Source organism: Dermacentor silvarum, chromosome 7, assembly GCF_013339745.2.
Source record: "Dermacentor silvarum isolate Dsil-2018 chromosome 7, BIME_Dsil_1.4, whole genome shotgun sequence".
NCBI classification, from domain to species: Eukaryota; Metazoa; Arthropoda; class Arachnida; order Ixodida; family Ixodidae; genus Dermacentor; species Dermacentor silvarum.
The window spans coordinates 40,276,627-40,300,739 of record NC_051160.1 but is presented as its reverse complement, the minus strand read 5'-3'; the positions used below and the strand labels follow the sequence as shown (position 1 = coordinate 40,300,739).

The 24,113-nt window shown below is 46.0% G+C and overlaps 1 protein-coding gene across 1 annotated transcript in view; it reads right to left on the bottom strand.

Moving 5' to 3' along the window:
* Positions 1–8,515: 8,515 nt before the first annotated feature.
* LOC119457934 (inactive tyrosine-protein kinase 7-like) overlaps positions 8,516–24,113 on the bottom strand; it is a 149,731-nt gene continuing 134,133 nt past the window's right edge. The window contains exons 9-13 of the mRNA XM_037719707.2: positions 23,414–23,686; positions 17,268–17,459; positions 16,359–16,610; positions 14,796–15,028; positions 8,516–13,971 (exon numbers count right to left, since the gene is read on the bottom strand). Of these exons, the coding sequence (XP_037575635.1) occupies positions 13,393–13,971; positions 14,796–15,028; positions 16,359–16,610; positions 17,268–17,459; positions 23,414–23,686 (1,529 nt within the window). The 3' untranslated portion in view covers positions 8,516–13,392. The remainder of the gene's footprint in view (positions 13,972–14,795; positions 15,029–16,358; positions 16,611–17,267; positions 17,460–23,413; positions 23,687–24,113) is intronic.

The following is a 24,113-nucleotide window of genomic DNA, read 5'->3' as shown; positions in this document are numbered from 1 at the left end:
GGCGGTTACGTAAATTTGACGTCAGGCGATTGGAATAAACTCAGAATTAAATATTTTTATGGTATAGGATCCAATGATTGCACAAGCCCGTTCGCTGGTACTTGCACTTGGCCGCACATGACTCTTTGTTAAATATAATCCGCAAACATATCTGGCGAGATATTGACCGACTCGGCAGCTAGCAGCCAAACCACACCCTGGAGAACGCTTCGCTTTAAAGATACTGGGCCCTGTAGCGTCATATAGAAAAAAATTGGGGGCTCCTTATGCTGCACTCGAGAGAGAGAGATGCGAAAGTATACGTGATCTCACTCTTGGTGCCACTATATGTGTGTCTCTGATGAGTGCAGTGCGCCAAACCAAGTGCCGAGGAGGACTAGAAGAAAAGAGATCAACAAAAATTATGCGTGACTCTGCTATCACAAACACGAGAGACCAGCGGAACTGGGGAAAGCCTAGTAAAGTAGTGACGAACCACACACTTAGTCTATACTTTTGCTGGGCTTCTTCGCCTACACGACCTCTCGGCTTCCTTCCCTCAATCTTAACTCGGAATGTTATCTTCTGCGACGCTTGGTTTCAGATTCCTTAGCTCTCACTTCAGTCTTTCGGAAGCGATGAGTGTCCAGTTCTCTAGTCGAAACCTGCCCAGCCGCCGCCAGAGGCATGGGATGCAGTCACGGACACCGGGCGCGTTCGGCGCGAACGCGGGGAAACGCGGTCGGCGTCGGCAGCCGCTCTACGCGTCCCGCTACCACCTGCCTCACTCCTCCTCTCCACCTCGCATCCGCTATGCTGCGCGATGCTATTTTTATACTCTGATTTCACTCTCTTTCAGCTCTCTCTCCCCCAGCTCGGCGAAGCTGCGGACGACGGAATGAGGTTCTAACAGCTCCGCTGTAAAAGTGCGCGCGCGGACGTGAATCACGTGCTAGGCAAAAGAAGACGTCGAGGAGCATCAAGAACGAGAACACGCGGCGCAAATAAGAAATAAAGGAAAAAATGAAGCAATCCAGAAAATCGAGGGAGCTCCCAAGAACCAATCATTTGAAAACACGGAGCTCCGACTATCCCCAATCCTGTAAAGACACAAGAGCCAGAGAAGAAGAAAAAATTTCGAATATTAAATTATCGTATTGAATATGACTATAAATAACAAAGTTAAATGCATTCTATTAGACATTTAAAATATCTGCGCAACCTTAAAATTGTTGTTGTGTCTGGAAGCGCTTTTTTTTTTTCATAATCCAAGAGACAGTCGTCGCTGAAACATTCTGTGTATATATACCTGCTATGTATAGTCACGAGTTACCATGCACTGTCAATAAATGTTTCAGAATCACTGAATTTTATTTCACGGTACTGCAGACTCTTGAAAGAAAGTAAATGTAGTAGCAAGATGTTTTATGTGTTTTCCAGCGAGTCCTCGTAATTAAGCGGAGTAACCCCGTGTCTTCTTTTATGTATTACAATAGTAACTCTCTAAAACATGATTCTGAATCTGATTAAGTTTAGCCTTAGTCTATACGGTCAGTAACGTGGCGCTTTTCCTTAAAAACAATCGAATCACGCTCCCAAACCACTTGTGCAAATTGTTCATTGACTTATGGCATGGCGAGGAAGAAAAAACTTGGAAGACGCTTAGGCTTCGCCTTTAAGAGTACAACGTGATAGCATTAAAGGGCCCCTGACTGCTTCTCACGCTTCCCGGCAACTTCAGCTTATGCTACCGTAATCTTTACCGGGAAACGCTCGCGGCGAACGCTATGCACGAATGCGAGCTTTCTGGTTCTTTTTTTTTTTTTTTTACAGCGAAGCTGTCTATGGCTAGGATCCGGGATTTGATGGCGTCCGCGCGGAAAAACTATCCCCTATAATTCCGCCCTAAAAAGTGAGAGTGAAAGAGCCAACACAAGCAAACGCATATCGCCGCTCGCTTCGGAGCTCGGTTTAACGACCACCTGTCTCTAAAACGATGTATCTCTGTGAATGTAATGAAGTAGTGCGTGACATAGTGTGCGCCTGACGTCGAAGGGGAAAGAGTATGGCACACCTCGCAACCGCGCGAACGCGCTTGTGCCACTGCTCACGCGTTCGTCGCCTTCTTCCACAGCTGGCTCCGTTGCCGCTCATCACTCCAGCGTACAATTTCACTTCTCTTCTGTCGTCGTAATGGGGGGCCGCGTTTATGGGGGTATATTTGTCTTACGTGATGGACAGATTTAATAACAGAGGTGATAAAAGAATATGTGTGCGTACTTATAGTCATGATGACCACCGATCAGGACAATAAATATGTTCGTACCTTTGTTCGAAATTCTGTGTCACATCTGTGTCGTGCGCTAAACAGTTTCGTAGGTCATCCACCTTCACAGAGCGGAATGGCTCATGAACTTTTTCCCCCGCACAGGCGGCGCCGCCGCGGATATACGGATGCACGGAGGCGAGCGCTATCTGGTGGCGCTGCAAGGATCCGAGCGGCGGACGCGGCGTGCGCCGCTCTGTGATTGGTAGAAACGCGTGATGCGCCGCGCTGTGACTGGTAGACAATTTTCGCTCACAGTCAACGCATGGTCAACGCCTGTGACGCCGTGCTTTCTGCGTAACGAGGCCCTTAAAGTGCCGCTTTGAAATATTTCTACAGGTCTTGCAGTATATGTTCTTATCGTTGCACGTATCAAAATAAGCTCATTTGCTCATTCCGTGTAGTACTTGACTGCATGTACCAGTTCCGGCTTCGCGCTATTGGTTAGTCGCTCATAGCAATTCCGTGCGACGAGCGACGAATTCGAGATTTCTAGAACCGAGCGATCAAGCGACACGAACGAGTTCGCGCGACAGCTCGTTTCGTCGCTCGGAGCCGTCCCTCGTCGCTGTCGCGCACAAAATCGCACTCATCGTTCGCTACAGCCTTGGCGCATGTCTGCTGCTTGAGCGGCGAGCGGCATACGTGTAGTGGTTCGCTGCGTTACCTGACTTACCTAACACAGACTCGACAACGTCCCACGCTTGAACCTTCACTAAGCTCGGTACAGCGTACGTACTAGGAATCCCAATTCTAGTACACTGTAACCTCGGCGTGCGTTTGTCACGCCTAACATGTGTGCGTATTCCGAAACCCCCGCAGCACACGCAACCAAAACAAGCCGACTAAAAACTACCGCTTGCTTATCACGCGACTAGAGCGTCCTTCGACTCTCTATATATATTTTTATGAATAGACTTCAAGATTGTCACGTGACGCTCCATCCTAATGTATTCCTTCCTCCGTGGACCGCACAAGCTCCGCGACAGCCGTGTGTTGGCGAATCTGGGAGGGCCACAGAACACCACAATGCTTACGGCAACGCAGGACAGGTTTCAGCCATGTGCCTGGAAGAGTCACGACGAGAGCCTTTTTTTTTTTTTTCCCTTCTCGTTTTAAGTTCTTAAGAAGGCCCACGCTACTGACGGGTGGATTTCCAATTTTACTTGTGTAGCATGGCTTCGCAAGAAAATTCAAGCAGGATTTAGACAACAATCCTGCAGACAGCCAGGGAATCTTTGGGGGCTATGTAAAATCGCCTTTAGCTGACGCCGAGGCTACTTTGGCTCTATCGACAGTGCTTCTGGGACTTCGCTCGAAATGTCAAGCTGGCAAATTACTATTTTGTTTGCGCATCTGTTTTGTTTATATCAAGTACGATGTATATTGCACGTGTGGTACGTTTATTGCACTCTACGTTCACACAACAGTTGTGCGCGTGCCACGGGCAAATAAATTTCCTAGTCACCTTAAAACTTGGGAGACGGTTAATCTTGGGTTCTACTCGATAGCATAGATTAGGGAGCCTACATGCAAGCGCTGTTTTAGGGTAGTGACAACTCCAAAATTTAGAGCGCTATTTACCGCCAAATTTGGTGAGTAGCCATTTTGATTCCCAATCTCGCTAGAAGTCGCGGCGGATCCCTGAATTCTTTTTGTCACGCTCTGATGTACCCATTTTGGCACGCGATCTAATAAATTTCTTTAGTTTTGCACCAATGCGCACACGAAACCTGCATACATATTTAATATACTAGTTGCCTTTTCCTTTTATTTTAACACATCAAACTTTTTTTTTCATAGCATACAAAGCAACAAGTTATAAGGCACGGTGGCGTGCTCGTGGTAGAATTTTCTCACGCCAAGAATGTGAACTGCATTAAACGTTGTCGTTGCCTTGCACTTGTACACACTATATAAAGAGTGTTTTTCGAAGTGTGCTGTAATAAAAACTGTGCTTACAAGCCTGTTTAACTAAAACGTAGACGTGTCATCCACTGCTCTCAGACACGCTATGGGTCTCTGGCTGATGAGGCCAAAGTTTATTTTAAAAAAAGTTGCAGTGGCTTAGCTCGGCTTTGCCAGGATATACGTAGCGTTAGCAAAGGTTCAGCTGATTATTCTTAGCTTTCCTGGTTGTCTAGATTGTCATGCTTACTGCTGCTCCAATGACACACACGCGGTATACGTATTATGTGGCACATGTATTCATGCCTCCTACGCTCAACCGCTAATTGCCAGGCAACTACTTCGGGATCCGATGAGTCAAGCTTCTCCGTTCTTCTGCGCTGTTGAGCAGCATTCGCAGCGGCTCCAGCGCAGTGTCAGACGGCGACTGCACAGCGAGCGTGCGCCGGCGTCAGTGCGTCTACCACGGCTATGACGTCACTCCTATGGAATGCGCAGACCGGCGGCGGCGGAGTGCGCGAGAGGTGCCGGCTCCGCTGGCTCCGGTGCGCAAGCCGTGTGACATCACTGATCCTTGCGCATGCGCAGCACGGCTCTTGATGTGCCGCGCGAAACGGGCTTGGCTAGGCCAGTGTAGCTAACGCTACAAAATTTAATTAGTTTCACGGCACCAACGGGTGCGGGAAACGTGGTACGTGGTCTGTCGGCTGGTCTTTTCGCCATTTTGATTCCCACATGCTATATTTGGCGGAAAATTTTACCCGCCAATTTAGCTGGCGGCGGCAAGTACCCTCACAAAGGTTGTCACCACCCTAAAACAGCGCTTGGATGTAGGTTCCCTAGCATAGATACTCTCTTAGAGCCCAGCGGCCGAACTGAGAGTAGCGCAGGAAGCGGCTGGCATTAAATCCTCGTTAAAGCTAGCGCGTCCTCTTAAGAGGAAGCTTTAGCTCCGGCCCAACTCAAATGCCGCCTATTCAAATACATCTAAAACGCAGATACGTTTTTCCGAGATAACCACAGCGCCGATTTTAATAAAACTTGTTTGCACTCGAGATAGAAAGTTAAATTATAGTGATTGTTGGAAGCGGAATTTCAATTTCGGGACTGAATTTTCTTTTTAGCTTTTCAAAACTGTGTACGTTTGAAAAAAAAAATTATACGCATGAAGTTTAAAATTCGTAGGTGTGCACCAACAACAGATATCGCAGTTCCGTAAACTGCATCCGTTAGAGCATCCAAAGTGGATAAATTTGATATGTCATTTTTCTTCTTACGTGAATTCTTTGTTGCATAGCTTACAAGGGTTTTGCAAAAGTTCTACACAGATATTAGTGGCTATTATTAGATATTATTAGCTGTTATATTTACTATTACATACTATTAATAGATATTCTTCTTTCTGGGGTCTTACGTGCCAAAACCAGTTCTGATTATGAGGCACGCCGTAGTGGAGGGCTCCGGAATAATTTTGACCACCTGGGGTTCTTTAACGTGCACTACAACATAGTTGTTACTTTTTCCGTGCTCACGTTGGTTTCAACGGGAATTCAGGGCGCAGGCTCCTTTCCCAAGCGTATCACCCCTGAAGGAAGCCGAACGCCAGCCCGGGGTACGCTTGTACCCTTTTGAACAAGTGGGTGCCCGGCGGCGGTGGGAATCGAACCCACAGCCTCCCGCAGCCGAGGCGGGCATTCTAGCACTAGAACGCCAGCCTCGGCTGCGGGGTCCACCGGTTATCCATCCTACGCATTACATAGCCTGTCCAGGTCCATTTTTTTTCTCTTAATGTCAATTAGAATATCGACCATCCCCGTTTGTTCTCTGATCCACATCGCTCTCTTCCTGTCTCTTAACGTTACGTCTAACATTTTTTCGTTCCATCGCTCTTTGTGCGGTCCTTAACTTGTTCTCGAGCTTCTTTGTTAACCTCCAAGTTTCTGCCCCATATGTTAGCACCGGTAGAATGCAATGATTGTACACTTTTCTTTTCAACGACACTGGTAAGCTCCCAGTCAGGATTTGGCAATGCCTGCCCTATGAACCCTAACCCAATTTTATTCTTCTGTAAATTTCGTTCTCATGATCAGGGTCCCTTGTGTGTAACTGACTTGGATAAATGTACTCCTTTACAGACTCTAAAGACTGGCAATCCTGAATTCTTGTTACCTTGCCAGGAAATGCGTGGCATATACATATACCTAAATATACATAGCAATTTTCGCTCAAGGGGCGCCAACGCCGGAGCTAACACCGAATTTTCTGTGACACAGGTCACTCAACACTTTCGTGTTAACTAAGCTGTCTACGCTGTACATGCACTGTACTTAACAGAAAGCTTTAGCTCAAGCCAAACAACAATTTCTCTGAACAAATGCATGTGGAAGAATTTCGATTTGGGACTTCAAATTTTGTACAAAATTGGCGAAATTTTGAGTCTAAAGAATCGAAGCACGATGTTTACAAATCAGTAACTTCACACAAAAAACAAATATCACATTTCTGTTAACTGTATCTGCTAAAGGACCTCAAGGGGACATTTCTGATGTATGAATTCACAGATTATGATCATGAAAAAATTGTTACAATGCTTGCAAAGGTTTAGCAGAAGTCGTACTCACAAATTAGCCGTATAATTCAAAGCTGTGTATAATGCACCAATTTCGTCCACTTTAGATGTTTATAAGATGCAGTTTACGCAATTATGGTATTGTTTTTATTACCGAGTTAGAGAGTTGAAAACGTGATACCTCATTTTATATTATTTAGCAAATTTCAAGAATTACTCCTAAAATGTTCATGGCCTAAACTGAAAATCTGCTTCTACCGTCACTATAGGTCAACTTATGTTAAATGCAACAAATCTAATCAATATCGGTGCAGTGGTTGCCGAAAAGAACTATTTTTCACTTTCTATATGTTTAAATAGGAGCTCTCCAGCTAGGGCACAAATGTATAGCTAGCCCAAATTTACAGATATGCCAGAAAGCAGATGCCTAAATTGTCCATTGAAAAATTGACGCCATTGAAAGGGAGCCCAATAAAGCATATTTGCATGTCCTGTGCGACAATATTATTGTGCCTGAGCGTTACTCTTGCGTGTCACCAATATTTATTTAATGAAGCTAAAATGGCTTCTAGCAGTAGTGTATTATGGTCTTCTGAAAACAAATAGACCAGCTTATTTGCATATACATTCCTGTCAAGTTTATTCGCTTGAGTTCCATTGTTGTAGGTCGCAATCACAAGACTCAAAAGTGAGATGAAATGGCTAGCGGTGTGTACAGGAGTGTTCACCTATGCCTTCGCGACATACTTCCAACAACTATTTGAGAAGAGTAGGACGAGCGTTCATATCGCACTTTAACGCATGAGCACGGTGGACAAAGAATGTATAATAGTTTCTTTGTTTCTTATCACATTTTTTTTTTCAGCAGCAGCTCCAATGGAAAACCCGACAGTGAAATCTGCCTCTTGCAAATAGTCCGTGTGCAGCTAGTACCTTCACAATAACCGAGAACTCGTCCATACTTCGTTTAGGCTCAAGGACTGGGTCGAACCGAACTGGGCCGGGCCAGGCCCCCCGACTCTTTCGGGCCCTGGCCAGGTTTAAATGATGTAAGGCCAGGTTTGAAATCATTGGGCCAGGCTGGGGCGGGCCAGTGCATGGCATTTTGTGGTTCGGGTCAGGCTAATTACAATGGCCTGTGCAAAGTTCTATTTCTTACTACCCCACAATTTTTGACCAATCGCCCACTGTGGGTCTCTGCCATTTTCTAGGTTCATGATGACACACTGAAAGGAATAGACAAGAATCTGGCTGTAAGAAACCCAAAGGCACCAAGGACTATAACACTAAAAAAGCAAAAATAGGAGCTAATGAAGTAAGAATATCATATTGTTGAGAAGATAAACTTACTAAATTTAAATTAGGGCAATAGTGATGTTACACACAGGAAGTGCAATAACAGCATACAAGGGGAAAATTTGTCCTGGTATGGGAATAAAACAGACAGCCAGACCCAACGATATTCAGGGGGCAGTTTCTCTACCAGCTAGGCTAACCAGGAGCTAGCATTCTTGCTGGCAAATACGTATGCGTTTTCTCTCGGGTGGATGACAGTTAGTCTTTCCCTTTTATGAAGAAACTACCTCCGCTACCTTGCGGATTTTTGCAGAACCAATTTGCAATAAGAGCAGTTCACCCCCCCATTCTCTTCCATCACGCCTAAACTGTAGTGTAGGAATATGACCCACTGACTCGCGTTCTGTGGACAGGAATACAATTTCCAGACAACACAGTTCACTTTTCTAGCAATATTTATTTTCTAAAGAAATTCTCCAAGGCTGCTCACCTATTTACAGCACACACAGCAGTCACACAACCTCAGGATATTTATAATGTGTGCACGTACATACAAACAAAAAAGTTGGCCCGTGAATGATCACAGGTGGATGACGCTTCACACAAATGTCCAAAACAAGCACAGAAAGCCACACATGTATAAGGTGAAGTTATATTTTATGCTACTATACATTATAGCAATAAAGCACTTGAATGATAAACTGGCAGGAAAAGCATAAAAGCAGCACAAAGAGACCAGTGATCGTCTACATTACCATCAGCGGTTCAAACAGCACTATAGCAGCCGCCCAAGACTGAGTTCACTGCAGTCAATGCCTCCCATGTGAATGTTCAACATGTAGAATGCTCCCATCACTTCTATTTCTTTGCACCGATTGACAAGTTAAGAATGAGCTTACCATGTTGATCACTGGCTATTCTTGCCTATTATGAGCTTAGAGTTATGTCTTGTTAAGTCTTTACAATCTCAAACATTTTTTCGTGAATGACAAACACTTTTGAAGTAGTAGTCAATTCTATTGCCTTGTATCAGATGTAAAACATGTAAAGTGTGCCTGTTCGAATGCTATCTTATACCATTTGTGACATAGTTAGCTGAAAAGCTTTAAATTTTGTAGGCCTTTATGGTAGCAAGCTTGCTTGTGAACGACAAACATTCCACCGTACCGTGAAATTTTGAGTGATTACGTATGTACAAAGAAAGAACCGATTCTTCTCAAAACCAGATTGGGTTCACTGAATGCCAATCGCTTTACATTTTCTCCTTTTTTGAAACATTCACATCCATTCATAGCTCATAGTAACTTTTGCTTTATGTGAAAAAAAAAAAAACTATTTGAGGAAAAGGAATTATGGGAAACAAAAATGTATCCTGTAACGCATCAGCTAATAAAGAGGTCATGAGGCTCATTGTCAGTCCATTAGTGAAGTGAATAATGAGGCAAGGCTGCACATTTAGGTGCTGTTCCTAGAAGACATATCCTTGACATTGATTTATTGCAGTAAGCATTGAGAGATTAGGAAGTTAACTTGAATAAGAAGCACAACTATGTTAATAGCAAGCATATATAGTTCTCTGCATTTTATTTTGCTCATTTCTATGTGCATCATTTGGGTAGCTATGGTTAAGTGGCCTGTGACCCCTTCTGTCCACAGCCCCGCACATTGAAACGGCCTTGAATACTGGCACGTAAAGATTTCCGCGACACATGACATCAAGCCAGGGCGGTTTTTGGAAGAAACATACTAAACAAAAGCAGCATATATGAAGAGAAACGGCAAGGCTAATAAACATATAAGCTCTGCAGTTTTGTGGAAGAAAGTGCTGACAAAAATTAAAAATTTGAGACACTGTGGTGTCCTAAATATTTTAGAAACATGACAAATGGCTTGCACACAACACGGATGATCCAATATGAGTACTGCATTTATGGATTCCACAGCACCATAAAGATAACTGGATGGAACAACTAGAGCAGTCTTTTACGGTGTCAGCAATCGTCCAAATTTGTGGCCATGACAATGCAAATACATGCCATCAGCGTGGTATAGATGGGTTCTGTCTTAATTACAGCAAACCAACTTTACAAGAAACATATGCATATAACAAAAACCTGCAAATGTTCTTATCATTGCTAGAGATGTCAAGCATTTTTTCAAGACAGTGATGTTTCATGACAAATTGGTATTCTGTTATAATGAACCTAACCTCAAATTCACATGTGAGGGCAACTAAATAAATTTTTATTTTAAAAAATGACTCATCCATACCAGAATGACAAAGTTAACTGACGAAAATTGTTCTCGGCATGCAAACATACATTTTACACACTAAGCAGTGGAAAAAATGAAACCAGAATGTTGTCTCCAGGCAAAAAAATTTTACCTTGAAATGTCTTTAAACATTTCACAATACTAGGTGTCTACGGATGAGTAGCATAAAAGTCAAATTATTTGTTCCTATAGGTGTATGAAATCTAAGTTGATGACAATAAATACAGCAGCAGGGTTCAGTGCGTGGATGAACCAGCATACTATTCGATGTCGTTAGATGCTTCAACAAGTATATTCATCAATGAAACGTACATCATTGTATGGAGATGACTTTGTGACAGTGAGCGAGCTGCTCGCACCTACAGGCGGTAATCATTTCTAGCTAGCAGAGAATCCGATAACGAGTTGGTATCATGCGCAGTAAGGGACAAAACTTTGTGAACTGGGCATGCGATTAAAACATACTTTCTCCATCATCTTAGCATGCAAGCTGTAATTGAAGCGTGGAATGCCACTGTTGTACAGCAAACTTTGGGATGCGACATTACTCTCGAGTGAAGCAAAATCCAGAGAAAATAAATTAGAGATCATACTTTTCTCTTTCGATAATTGTCACCATGTGTGTGATTCATTCACAGACGTTTAGCTTTGGGGCTACATCAAATAAAGCGCCCAGTTATGCAAGGATCATGTAATGCAATTTGATGTAATTAAGCAAATACGCATATTATTTTGTTTCTTCGAATTAGCATGTCATTCCAGCTTGTCAGTACTAGTCATTTCTGAGCTGTATGCATTTTTCATGTGGTCCGCAAGCTTTTGTTTCTAGTGATACACTGCTGCATTCAAAGGCTTCTTGCGTGTTCAGCTCTGCCGAGAAATTTGGCACAAGCAAAGGCAAACAGGACACTGACACTGCTATCCCTGTTCTTCCAAAACGGACACAAGGACTGATACAGGACAGGCACTGCCTCTTTTGCTGTGGCTGTAGAAGTGTGTACTTGTCAGCATGTTCATGCTGCGTTCCCATTGGAAAGTGAATATGTTGACAACACATGGTTTTCAGAAGTATAGTTAGTATGAACCATCTAGCCAATCAACTGATGTTATGCTTATGCAAGTCAACTTGTGAAATTGCACAGCCAAACATCTGATGCCTGGTTGTCATTCATGGTATGATATAACTATAGAACTTGCTGTGTTGACAGCCACCCATGAAGTTTCTTTTCTTTTTTTTTTCTAAGCTCTGTAATAAAGATGCCCACAAGCAAACAACAGTATTCACGTCCTAGCACGAAGGTTGAAATTTGGTAGGAAATACGCTGGTTATTATGCAGGCAATGATTATTGTCAGCTAGTAGGATTCAGCATTGGTAACCTGGCCATAACCCTAAGGGCTGAAAAGTCATTTCCACACATGCACCATACTTTATATGAAAAGACTACTCATTGTGTATATTATGTACTCAACCATTCTATGTCATGCATATAATCATGATGTAAGCTGTAATATACATCACGCACAGTGAGTGTAGAACTGTATATTTTTCTCCACATGTAAAAAAGCACTGTCCAACATTTATAAAAAGCACCACATTGTTCTGTATAATGTCATGTGTGGTGAATAGACATGACTAGCCCAGGATCGTTGGACTTCGCATGGATAACTTGCCAAAAGACAGGAAATGATGGATGGATATTAGACATCCATTTGTACACTAAACAAATCTGTCCGCAATGAGACAAATAATAGGTATCAAAACGTGTAAAGACATAAAAGGCTTATAAAACATTGTGTAAAGTGTCATTGTGACAAGATAGTTCGTTGGTCAAAGGGCATTTTGGTTGACATTTGTGTTTTTTTGGCAAGCATAGTTGGCAGTTCTTTAGCCTCCATGTCAAGCAAGATGTCCTCTTATAAATACATGTAAAACACACTATGACAAATGACATCATATACCTTGTAAAAAGTGAGTAAAGACATGTCTGCGCTCTTGTAGAATATTGCAATACAACTTCACAAGCTTCAATAAAAGCTGCCAAAAAGGGCTTGTTCTGTTTCGTGCTTAACACAGCCATCTTTAAGCTGCTGAAATGCTTTGCCACATTTTCATGATCAATAAATTTTTAGTTTAAGCTTAACATTAAGATTCTGACACATGCTTGGTGTTTATTTCCAATTTAAGGATGACATATTTGTCTTTACTAAAAGGTTCTAGGACCTTATGTTAATAGGTTTTATATTCAGCACAGCAGTTTAGGCTACCTGAAGTGGCAGTAATTTGTTTGCTGAAATATCCTACAAAATTGTGTCACTTAATAAATGAAGTGTCTAAAACAAGTTTCAATGGCAGCAGAAAGACAGGGTAACTGTAGTAACCTGATCCCAGCTCTTCTGGTGTTTGTGAGTGCTAGGCAGACTTCTTGAGAATAAACCTATCTAAATTTCTCATGATACTTGAACTCACACATTAGATCATTCTTAATAAGTGTTCATAACCGAGAGAAAAATCAAGTGGCACCCACATTCATAATGCAGAAATGTATCAGATAAGTTGTTCACCTCAAGCCAACAGTACTTCTGCAACTACACCCCCCTCCCTCCTCGACCTCAGCAAAAGTACTCTGTATGGCTATACCTTGAATGAATTAAATAGAAAGGCCATACAGGTAGCCCTAGAGATCTACACAATGTCTCTCACATCCATACAGCAGTCTTTGACATTGATGATGTACCTGAAATAGTGGACCCACCAATATGAATGACCATGAATCTGGACACGAGGCAAAACAGGATGATGTATGTGGCCTCCAGATGGCGCTGTCTGCGAAAATGTCGCTAATCTTGACAGTGACCTTTGAGAAGGAAGGCCTACCTTTGGGTGATAGCAATAGATTGAAGCTGCCATGACTCCTACCGTGGCCATCGAAATAGCCTGCGCCACCATCGCCCCTCCCTTTCCTAATTAGGCCTACTGCTCTGAATGACCCTGAATATCGAATAAGGATGCCGAACAAGGTAGCACAATGCATGCGGCATTCAGACGTTGCTGTCCACGAAGATCTCGCCAATCCTGACGGCAACCTCCGAGAAAGAAGGCCTGTCGCGTGGTGACCGCTGCCAGCAGCGGTCCAGGAGCTCAGCGAATGGCGTCGGGGCGCTCGCAGGTGCCGTCCAGCGTAGCTCGGAACTCTTCAGCAGCCTCAACACCGTCGTGTCGTCCTTGTCTGCGTGTGGCAGCAGGCCCTGGGTGAAGACCTCCCAGGCGAGCACGGCGAAGGAGTAGACGTCACTCTTCGTGGACCACTCGTCCTCGAATAATGCCTCGCCGGGCGTCCAGCGGATGGGTACCGAGCGGTTCTGGTGCATAGCATACTCGGCGACATACGAGTCACGGCACAGCGCCGGACAGCTGACCTTGATGTCGACCCGCGAGGTGATGAGGCAGTTGCGCGCAGCCAGGTCCCGGTGCGTGAAGCGGTGGTTGGCCAGGTGCTCCATTGCAAGTGCCACCTGATGACAGACGCCAATGGCCTGCGCCTGGTTCAGAGGCGGTGGCTTAGGACCTTTGCGCTGGCTGTCCTTCTGAGTGGCCAGCAGGAACTGCTTGAGGTCGCCCTGGACATGAATATAGTTCAAGAATGTCAAGTGCAGGACATGCGGTGGATGCCGGGATCACGCGATGCAAGCTACTTTTGCGTGACCATCGGTTTGAGAATATATCACACATTATACCCAGGACCATACTCGTAAAGATAACGTGTGGTTCCCACCTACAATTTAGCGTTTCGGAATGCAGCAATACCGCTACGGTAAATGAGCGGTTATGAAGCTCTGCTGCTGCTCTCGAGGTCGCGGGTCCGATTCCACGCTGCGGCGGCAACATTCCGATGTGGCTGAATGCGAAAATGCTTCTGTACGCAGATCTAAGCACACTTTAAAGAAAGGCATGTCACGAAAATCAACCGGAAGCTTGCCACTAAGGTCCCTTTCTAATTTAGATTCTAGAGGACCAGCGGACGAAGCCCAGACAAGAGCGACACATATGCGCAAACATTTTGGACGTTGCCCCGAATTCGGTCATCTGTCATACTTTGTCCTCATTCCACCAGCGTAACTCAACGAGGAACATTAAAAATTATTATTTCAAAACGTCAAACGAATGTTACCAATTTTTAGTTGGTAACGTTGAGAGAGTACTCTAATAACACACGCACTTACAACATTTAGTCGTAACTTCCCTATACTGCGTTGTAGCAGTGTTTTGGCACCTATTCCATCACCCTAAATGACAAGTGGTTAACTCACTACTTCATCTTAACTTCAACTATACACTATATCCGCTCGACCCATTCGCTCATATTGCTGCCTTCCTGTCTCTTAAAAATGTCGCACCTATCATCACGCCTACATGCGACGGTGCGGCAGCGTCACGCACTCACCCAGTCGGTGTACTCCATGATAACCAGGAAGGGTTCGACGTCCCGCGAGACGCCCAGCAGGCGCGCGATGCCCTCGTGGCTCAGCTTGTGGAACATGTCCATCTCGCGCTTGAAGTCGGCGTGTGCCCACTCATCGCGGGAGTGCAGGGCCTTGACCATCACCACCGTTTCGGCTTCGCCCTCGATGATGTTCCTCGCTTTGGCCAGGAAGACGTCGCCGAACTCGCCGCGACCTGTGCCCGACGACCAGTCAGGAGTAACGTGTTAAAGAAAAATCACAGTTTCGCCCGAAAGGCGAAGCATCAATTGCGTTAGCAAATTGATAGACAGCTACACAAAGTAAGGATAGTATTCTTATCGGTCGTATGAACTTACAAAGATTCGCTAACTCACTAAATATTCGCTTACTAACTAAATTAACAAGCATGGCATGGCATCAGCGCGCAAAGGTGAACATGAACACATCACACTCGTTGAGTGCGGACAATTGCTGTCAAAACGCTGGCATCAGGAAGCACGGCAGCAGCAGCGAGCAAAGTGACCTTCGTGCTATCTATCGCTTCAATGCAAACTGGGCGGCGAGAACTCAGCACGCAGAAAGGTACGAGCCATCGAAGCACCTAGACTCTGTCCTCACCGCAAATCACTTTCAACATATGGCGCGCGCGGCCGCGGAATCCGCCGTTGCTGCGGGAGGTCGGGTCGGGTCAGTCAGGGTCAGAGCCGTAATTTGGCTTAAAAAAAGAAAATAGGGGCAAAGACTTTCTCATTCGTCCTCGTACATCCTATATAAGGTGAATATGTATGTCTTCCTTCTTCTTTCTGGGGTTTTACGTGCCAAAACCAGTTCTGATTATGAGGCACGCTGTAGTGGAGGGCTCCGGATTAATTTTAACGTTTAATTTTGATTAATTTTGATGTTTATTTTCAAAAGGATTGAAGGCGATGTGCAACATAATGTATACAATGGGTCTCGGGAGGCTATTTAGGCTTATGAACTTGCGCACGGGACGACATATTGCTTAGAAATCGGCAACGGTGACGGCCCGTCGCAAATTTATATATTTATACGTAACGCAGGTTCTGATCAGTTTTTCTTATGCGAAAGCATCATATGGCCCATTGAGCGAAAAAGCCGGCGTATGTAGCAGCGAAATGGCACCTAAATTCCCATTGGCTGCGAGGCCACGTCACGAGCGCGCCTCGACGGAGCAGAGCGGCCGAAATGGTGTTGCGTGAGCAGAGAAGGCATTGGCGCGACGCCGTGGGGTGAGACGGGTTGCCGTCGGCGAGGCAGTCCGCTCAGTAGGACCGCTAAGCGAGGTTCAAATGAACATTAATGCTATCGCATTCACAACTCATAAGAAGTGCTTAGGTCTCCCCGGACTTTTTTTTTCTTTTTGTTTGTGTTTCACGTAACCCAGATTCCAAAGTCGCCTTGGATAATTACGTGCGCAGGTGCTAATAAGCAATTGACCCACCAACATTTGGTCACTGTATTAAGAAAGCTAGCCATTGACCTGACAGGCGTGTGTATAATGTCAAACAAAAGCATCAGCTCACCGAGCAGCATCATGGTGTGGAGGTCCTGGCGAGGGTAGTGCAGCTTGTCATACGAGTTCCGACTACGCCTCGAGTGCTGTGAGTGAGAGCCCGAGCTGTGTGATAGCGCATCAGCGGCGGCGTTGCCATCTTTGCCGTCGACCACGCAGCCACCACCATGCGGCGCCACGAGCGAGTCCCGCGCCGACGCCGTCACAGTGACCGCCTTGTCGCGCATCTCGGTCGGTGCAATGTCGTCGTCGGGCTTGGCCACTGGAAACATGCAAATGCGCTCTGATTAAACGGGCAAACTTCTCGTTGCATACGGTGCACTATTCTGAAGGACATAGAGAAGAAGACCACAAGCAGCGGTGTGAGCATTGCCATATCACCCTGGCGCGAGACTCGAGCTTGCATGAGGCATCCCATTTGCCAGCATGCTTTGGAATGCATGCACTCTATTTGTACGAGGAATTCTAGATGACAAACCTAGCAGTGCTTTCGTGGTATTTCTTTACATTCTCGAAACGAGCCCAGCTCAGACAAGCAACTACCAAAACTGATAATTTACCAAAACGCACCCAGTTCATCCCGACACTTCTAGCTTTGCCAACGCATCGCCTTATGGCCTCCCGCATTCCCTCCAAATTCCCACAGATTTCAGCACTTTGCGAAGTTTGTTTCTTCAAATAGGCGCACGCTTGCGTTAAATCGCCTCTCGTTTCAACGCGTCTTCACTTATGTCTATCGTTTCCGAGCGCTTCTAGCAGTAATAATTATCAGCTCCGCCGCAAAAGGAAAAGTAACGTTACATTCATGCAAGCACGCACACTTGCTGTTACAAGTTCGTTATGCATCGCCCCACTGTAGCCTCCGAGATCGGTAACGGTGCGCGCTGAAACGGTGCACTCTGTCTGCGAGGCGACTCACCTTCAGAGGAGACCTGCAGCAGCAGCATGGCTTTTCTGCGCGCTCGGCGGAACCGGCACCAGATCATGAGTCCCATGACGAGCATCATGTAAATGGCCGCTGCTCCCAGCGTGATGGTCACCGTCTTGGCCATCGTGTTCTCACCAGGGTCACCAACGCCTGGCAGGCTGCCTGATGAGTAGCCCTCGGAGTCTGCACACAAAGCGAGTGTTGCACATACAGAGCCATCCACTAATACAGGGACACTAACAAGCAACACTAAATCAGTTCAAAACGGTAAACTATTCTTTTAAAACTTCACATGTTCATTAATTTGGCGTAGAAAAAAAATTCATTAATAGCAGAAGACTACTACTTCAAGAATTTCGCGGCGACACGTAAGCGCCGGTACATCGTTGTGACGTAACGGATCTCATAGAAAAGTTCCTGTCGCCCCCTTCAAACTGACTGGTATCAATTCCGCTACTGTAACATGATTGGATGCGGTGCTTCCCTGATTTCTCGAGATTAAATGTGGAGTACGCGCCGCCTGCAGCACATGTCTAAAACTCGGCAACTGGCAATGTTGGCACCATACGTGTGTTACGCACTTTTTTTTTTCTTTATCGATCACACGCATGCATATTTCGTTCCAAATGCCATTTGAGACACTTCCAAACTCTTTGAAAGCTCTGCGAAAAAAGCTATTTGAAACACTCGGCGCGTGCGCCACGTGCCTCTTTCTCATCTTGTTTCCTCGTGACAGCTGGCTCTTTGAGGCGCCGTGTAAGACTGACAGCACAGTTTACGCTCCGTAGAAACAGCGCGGCGTTCTGCCAATCTCGTGATCGCCCAAGTTAGTAATGTCTTGACATTTCGTCGGAAGAGAACAAACGCCATCGTCGTTTTAACATACACCATATGACATAGCCATAGGTACGTACCATTGTACAAAACGTAGTTGTTGATGATGTCAGAACCCGTGTTTCTCTCGCTCACGCTCATCCACTACGCAAGTAGAACCCGACAATCATGTCGTAAGCTCGCGCCGAACAGCCAGCGTAGATATCATGCCTTTGCTGCCATACGGTCGTCTTCGACGTGGTCGTCGTCATGCTGCAGTCGTCACGAAGACGTACGCTCGCGAGCCACACACACACACAACTACTCAATTTATGCAAGCATGCTGGTTCACCTGGTAACGGTTTGCGGAACCCCACAGAATGCTACATAGCCAGGCATTACTTACATTTAATTTACGGTGCTTTTCTTGCTCAATATAGTACCTTATTCCCAACTATTGTGTGCATATTGTGTGCGAGAGACAGAAAGAAAACATTTACTGAAATAGAGGGGAACCGCAGGTTCCTTCGATGGGCCCTGGGGGAGGGTGGAGTCTCTTTGCCTACCAACCCGTCGTTTCGCCTGTGCCGGTCGGTAGCTAATTGGGTTCTCGCCGAGTAAATTCCTTTTGACTCTTTAAGAAGTGCGTGCGGCAGCGGAATTAGAACCTGGTCCACCCAGTAGCGGTTGTGGCCTAATGCTCTAAACATTATGCCCCTACCGCACGTCTACTTCTATCGTGCCAAAGACAACTAGGTCTTTCTGATTGTCGCCGCGTGTTCATGATGCTGATTATTGCCATTCTATAGCACATATACCCACAACGGGAGATTGTCGAAAGAGGGTCCTGTAGATTTAAAATAAATAAGAACTTCACATGCATTGTATTCAGTGGGCATAGCGTTGGAGGTCACGCATTCTGATGAAATCTACGGATAGTCATTGTGATCCTCCATATTCGAGCGCTCCGATTCCTGAGGTACTCTGCATCCAAGTAGGAGATTTCTCGCGCCACCCGAACAGCCGGCTGCTTTTTGGAGCAATGAGAGGGAAGGAAGCGAAAGCTGATGAGAACTGCAGGTAATGCTGCCAGCGCCGCCGCCAATAATAATTGTTCCGGCAGCTACTGCATATGGCGTGGCAGTGCGGGCCCTATCTTGACAGCGATCGGCGATGGGGGCAGAGTGTGAGTACTAATAGCTTCGTATGCGCTGTGTTCTCGCCGCTTAGTTCACGTTGAAGCGAGAGACAGCACGAAGGCCAATTCGCTCGCTGCTGCTGCTGCCGCCGCACTTCCTCACTCCAGCAAAACTTTTAACAGCGAGTTTCTGCGGTCATCGGGTGAGATGTGTTCATGTTTACCTGTGCGCGCATGACATCATGTTCATTAATTTAGTTAGTATGCCTATGTTTACAAGTACATACAGCCGATAAAACTACTATCCTCACTACGTATAGCGGTCTACTAATTTGCCATCGCAATCGATGCTTCATCTTTCAGGCTAAACTGCAACTTTTTTTTTGCTCCGTGCGCGTGTGCTCAGCAGCACTCGAGCATCGAGAGCCAGCAAAGGACTTACCTCAGATAAACCGAGGCAAGTCCTTCGCCGGCTACTCAACGCACATGCAAGAACCACCCCCGCCTTGTGCTGAGATGTTTGTTTGTAGTCTGCCCAAAGTGAATTTAGCCCTAAGTACTTAGGCTTGACTCACGGGCTTGAGCACTATCCTTAGCTGAGATGTGCGAGTCGCGCACACACGCGCCAAGCGCAAACACGAGGTCGATCGTTAACTATATGGCATTGGCGCCTACTGGACGCGGCAGCACCACGATGGTCTTCTTTGATTTCGCAGCACTCGCTGAACTGTTTCCGTTGCAGTGCCATAAAAGTGCAGTGCCAGTTCAGAAAGCTCAAGTGCAGCGCCGATACTAGCGCTGTGCGTTTATTTGCAAAATGAAGAGAAAAGTGCAAGCTTTGGCTTCGGCTGTGCGCGCATGGTGTATCGTTGGCATCGTTATGGTCGTAGTGTCTTTTCTCGTAGCCACATCGTTCCCCGTGGCCCTCGAGATTTTTTTTAGCCTTTTAAATGTACTGCGCACACACAGACAAGGTCAGGCTCTGCGGCAGCCGGCATTTGCTTGGACGCGGCCCCGTCTTCTTGCTGGTCTGTGGCGCTACTTGCAGCTCCGTGAACAGACGCGTGAAACGCTAGGCATCTGCGGTGGTGTCAAAGAGAAAAAGAAGAAAGAACTTTTTGACAAAAGACGTTTTCCTTGGGGGGGGGAACGAGCCCAGACGTGCAGCATGGCCAGCGACGAGAAGCAGGACGAAAGACGGCAGAAGCTCGCCACAAGCACATCGCGAAGTTTAAGTAATTTTACTTGCTCGCTGCTTCGTAAGCATGTAGCTGTGTCTCAGAAACAAGCCGTTAGTGTTGCGGACTGCAATAACATTTTGCTGAATGCCACTGACACAAAGCCACAAAGCTGACCGGAGTTCGACTGCTGCGCGGAGGTGTTGCTGCACGTTGGCTGCATCTCTTATCGAATGAGCGCAGGCCACTCGCGAACTTGCCAAGAACTCGACGTGCACTCTCGAAAAAGAAATAGAGTGCAGAGCGTGCATGCTGCACCAGTAAAAACAAAAACAAATGCGAAAGTGCTGCACTCCCTGAACTGGTGCAGAAAATGCAGCCAAATCGAAGACACCTCGAGTTACAGACTTATCATTAAGGCTGCATTTGAGGAATGGCGTAGTTCCCTATGGATGCAGAAAAACAATGTGTATCAGCCGCTCTTCTAATTTCGATCGATCTTAATATCATGTATCTAAAGCGTTGTTTCCTTTCTCCAATATTGCGGGGCAAGTATTGCCTGCCTACGGGTACATAAACGTACTGATCGCCTTCAAGGACGTCGTATAGAAACAAAAAAATATCTTGCGGCAGCCTGTATATATTTAGCTCATGTGGTTAGTGGGAGCTAACTTGCAAGCCACTGGCTGGCGTAACACCACGTGGGGAACGCAGGAGAGCGTAAGGAATGGTAGACGGGGGAGGAGAAACAAATAGCACACCGTATTTATTGAGGGGTTCTATACCTATATTGAAAACCTTATAACGGTCTTTCAAACCTTTTTGATTCTTCTCAGAATAGTCATACTCGTCGAAATATAGCCAAAGATATACGTCCAATTTTCACTCTCTAAATGGATTGAACATATTTTATAGCGTTCTCTTTCAGCTCTTTCCTCGGTTTAGCACCGTCGTCATCTCGTTGTCGGAGTCGGCCTTTGCAGCGAAAAATTTGGCAGCGCCGTAAGATGCTGCAGCGCCGATAACATCACAGTGTGTTGATCTTTCGACGAAGGGGAGAGGGGGGGGGGGGCGCTGGCTCACTCGGCTCACCCAGCTGCACCAGTGTAGCATGCATCGGAGCGAGGCGTAGTAGTTTATATCAGAACGCTATAAAAAATCCTTTACACTGACATGTTCTAGACGAAGCAGGACCTTCAGGCCCCTGAGCGATTCGGGTGAGCTCAATATGGGGGGCGAAAACGCCTAACCCGCCAAAACAGCCCGGCCTTATACGTGCCGTGGAGGCAGCAATAGCCATGCGACGTAAGCAAGATGATCTCGTCGGTTCCAGCCGCCGAAACAGACGTGAAGCGACATAACACTCGCCTCTCCAAGCCGCAAAAGCACAGCAGCAAAGCTTACCAGAAGTTGGATTGCGCAACATTTTGCTGCGACACACAGAAGAGAAACACACAATCCGACTTCTAGTATGCTATATACCAACACTCCCAGTCTTCAAGCTTAGCAGCAAAGCGACATAGCAGAAATGAACATGTCTGCGAAACACTATTTGCTCTTTCACACTACAGCTAACGCTTCAACATTTGAGTTACACACTCATAACCACCGTGTGATCTTTAGAGCATTCTTATCTTCTCGGCATTTTGGCTAAGATTAAAGTGAGAAACATTCATTTGAAGTAATCCTGTATCGTTTTTGTGCTAGCTGGGTGGCAATGTCATTGAGCGCACAGTTTCTTGTTGGCGTGCGTGCCTCCTCCAAAAAGATGGCGGATGGCGCTTGACATCTTCAATATCCGGTATTGTTTTAACACATAACTATTTCAGTACTACAGATTTCAACACACCAAAGATGTCTAAATGGCAAGTGAAATTTGTATGCGTTCTCTGTATTTGTAGCACCTCAAGACAACAAATTTGTAACACGAAATATCGTGCACCATCAGCAGCAGATGTTCCGGGCGGCTGTGATTAAAAACGCATGCCTGCTCTATTGCTATCGCCCGCAGTAATGGCTGTCGGCAGGAACAAAAAACACTACGCACGGAGGAAACTGCATAAATCGGCGCCGTTGGAACTGCGAAGATCGCGAGATCGTACACATTGCATGCATCGTTTACAATTGTGGCAATCTTCAAGGATTAAGAAAAAAAAATATTGTCAGCGAAACGCTGCGTTTGCTTAAACTGCTACCTAAACCCGAGATCGATCAGCAAGGAAAGCGATAAAATTCGTGGATGCTTTCCTGGGCTTGGGTAACTTTTGGCGACAATCCATACTGGTGCAGAATGCACAGAACCCAGATGTGTGAAAGATGCGCTCACTGCGCACTTTACTGAATGCCACTGGCGCCTTTTCAGTGAGCTCATGACGGGCGTCTGGCTCGATGCGCGCTATCTGCGCACTGAAGAAACAAACCGCCGCATGGTTCGTGTGTGACAATTGTTGCGCGATAAAGAATCGCAGCGTCGTAATCGCTGTCGCTTTGCAGCACTGGGTTTTATTGCGATAGCGATTATATGGACACTCCAGTCGCCGTGGGGCTCCGCATATATTTATAGGTATAAGTATATGCTTTATGCTTATCCATATCGTATATGCGGGTTATAATGGCTACACTATTCCATCGCTTAAGGTGCTCATACCATGTCTAACATTCTTAATTAAATTATTGCTCAGAATTTTGAGAATGTTAGCCCACAAACCAAGCTGGTGAAACATAACACTCACAGCGCATGCCTTTTATCTTAAATCTTCTCAGACTATTAAATAATAAAAGCGTCAAACAATATCAGTGCTCAAACATGAACGTGATGCAAATTTACTGACACGGCTCTTTGCGGGCGTCGTAGTGGCGCCTGTGCGATGTCATTATACAAGCCTCACACAGTGTGTTAAAGCTTTTAAGAATATCAAACATTTTGGTGCACCCGCACATGGTTTATTTGGCTCGATTCCTCGCGCAAGCTTTATTAAACTGCAGGTGTAATAATAGCTGATGCTTACCCAGGACGACGAGGCTGGCTTCGACGCGCCGCAGGCCGCCGCTGTTTCCGGCCGTGCAGCCGTACTTGCCGTCGTCGTCGCGGTGCACCTCCGAAATGTAGAGGGAGCCGTTTTCGAGGACGCGGTAGCGTTGCGGGTCGAAGTTGTTGAGCACGTTGTTGCGGTCCCACTGGATGGTGGGCAGGGGGTCACCCGTCGCCTTGCAGTGAAGCATGGCGCTGTAGCCTTCCACGGCTCGTGTCGGCGACGGCTGCACCGTGAACCGGGGCATCACTGCGTGGGGGAGAGAGGAAGTGAGCACAGCAAGGAGGGTACGATAAATGGCGTTGACCCGCTGTAATGCGGCATTGTAGCCGATATTCCTCGTGAGCATATATTGCTTTGACGCTGACATTCAGCGAGAAGCACTAGATTCAGTTCGTTATATCCGTGTTCGTTTTTTCGAGTTTCGTCTGCACTAGTACTGTTCGCACTGTACCAGCTGTCGACAAAGCAAGAAGTTACACTAAATGGCATTAACACGCTATCGTGCAGCATTGTATCCGATATTCGTTGTAAGCATATATTCCTTAAACGCCGATTTCAGCAAGAATCGCTATATATTTACTTCGTTACATCTGATAGTTCTTTATATCCGCGTTCGCTCTTTCGAGTTTCGTCTGCACGACTGCACGACTGCACCCACTAACAAGGCAGTGCA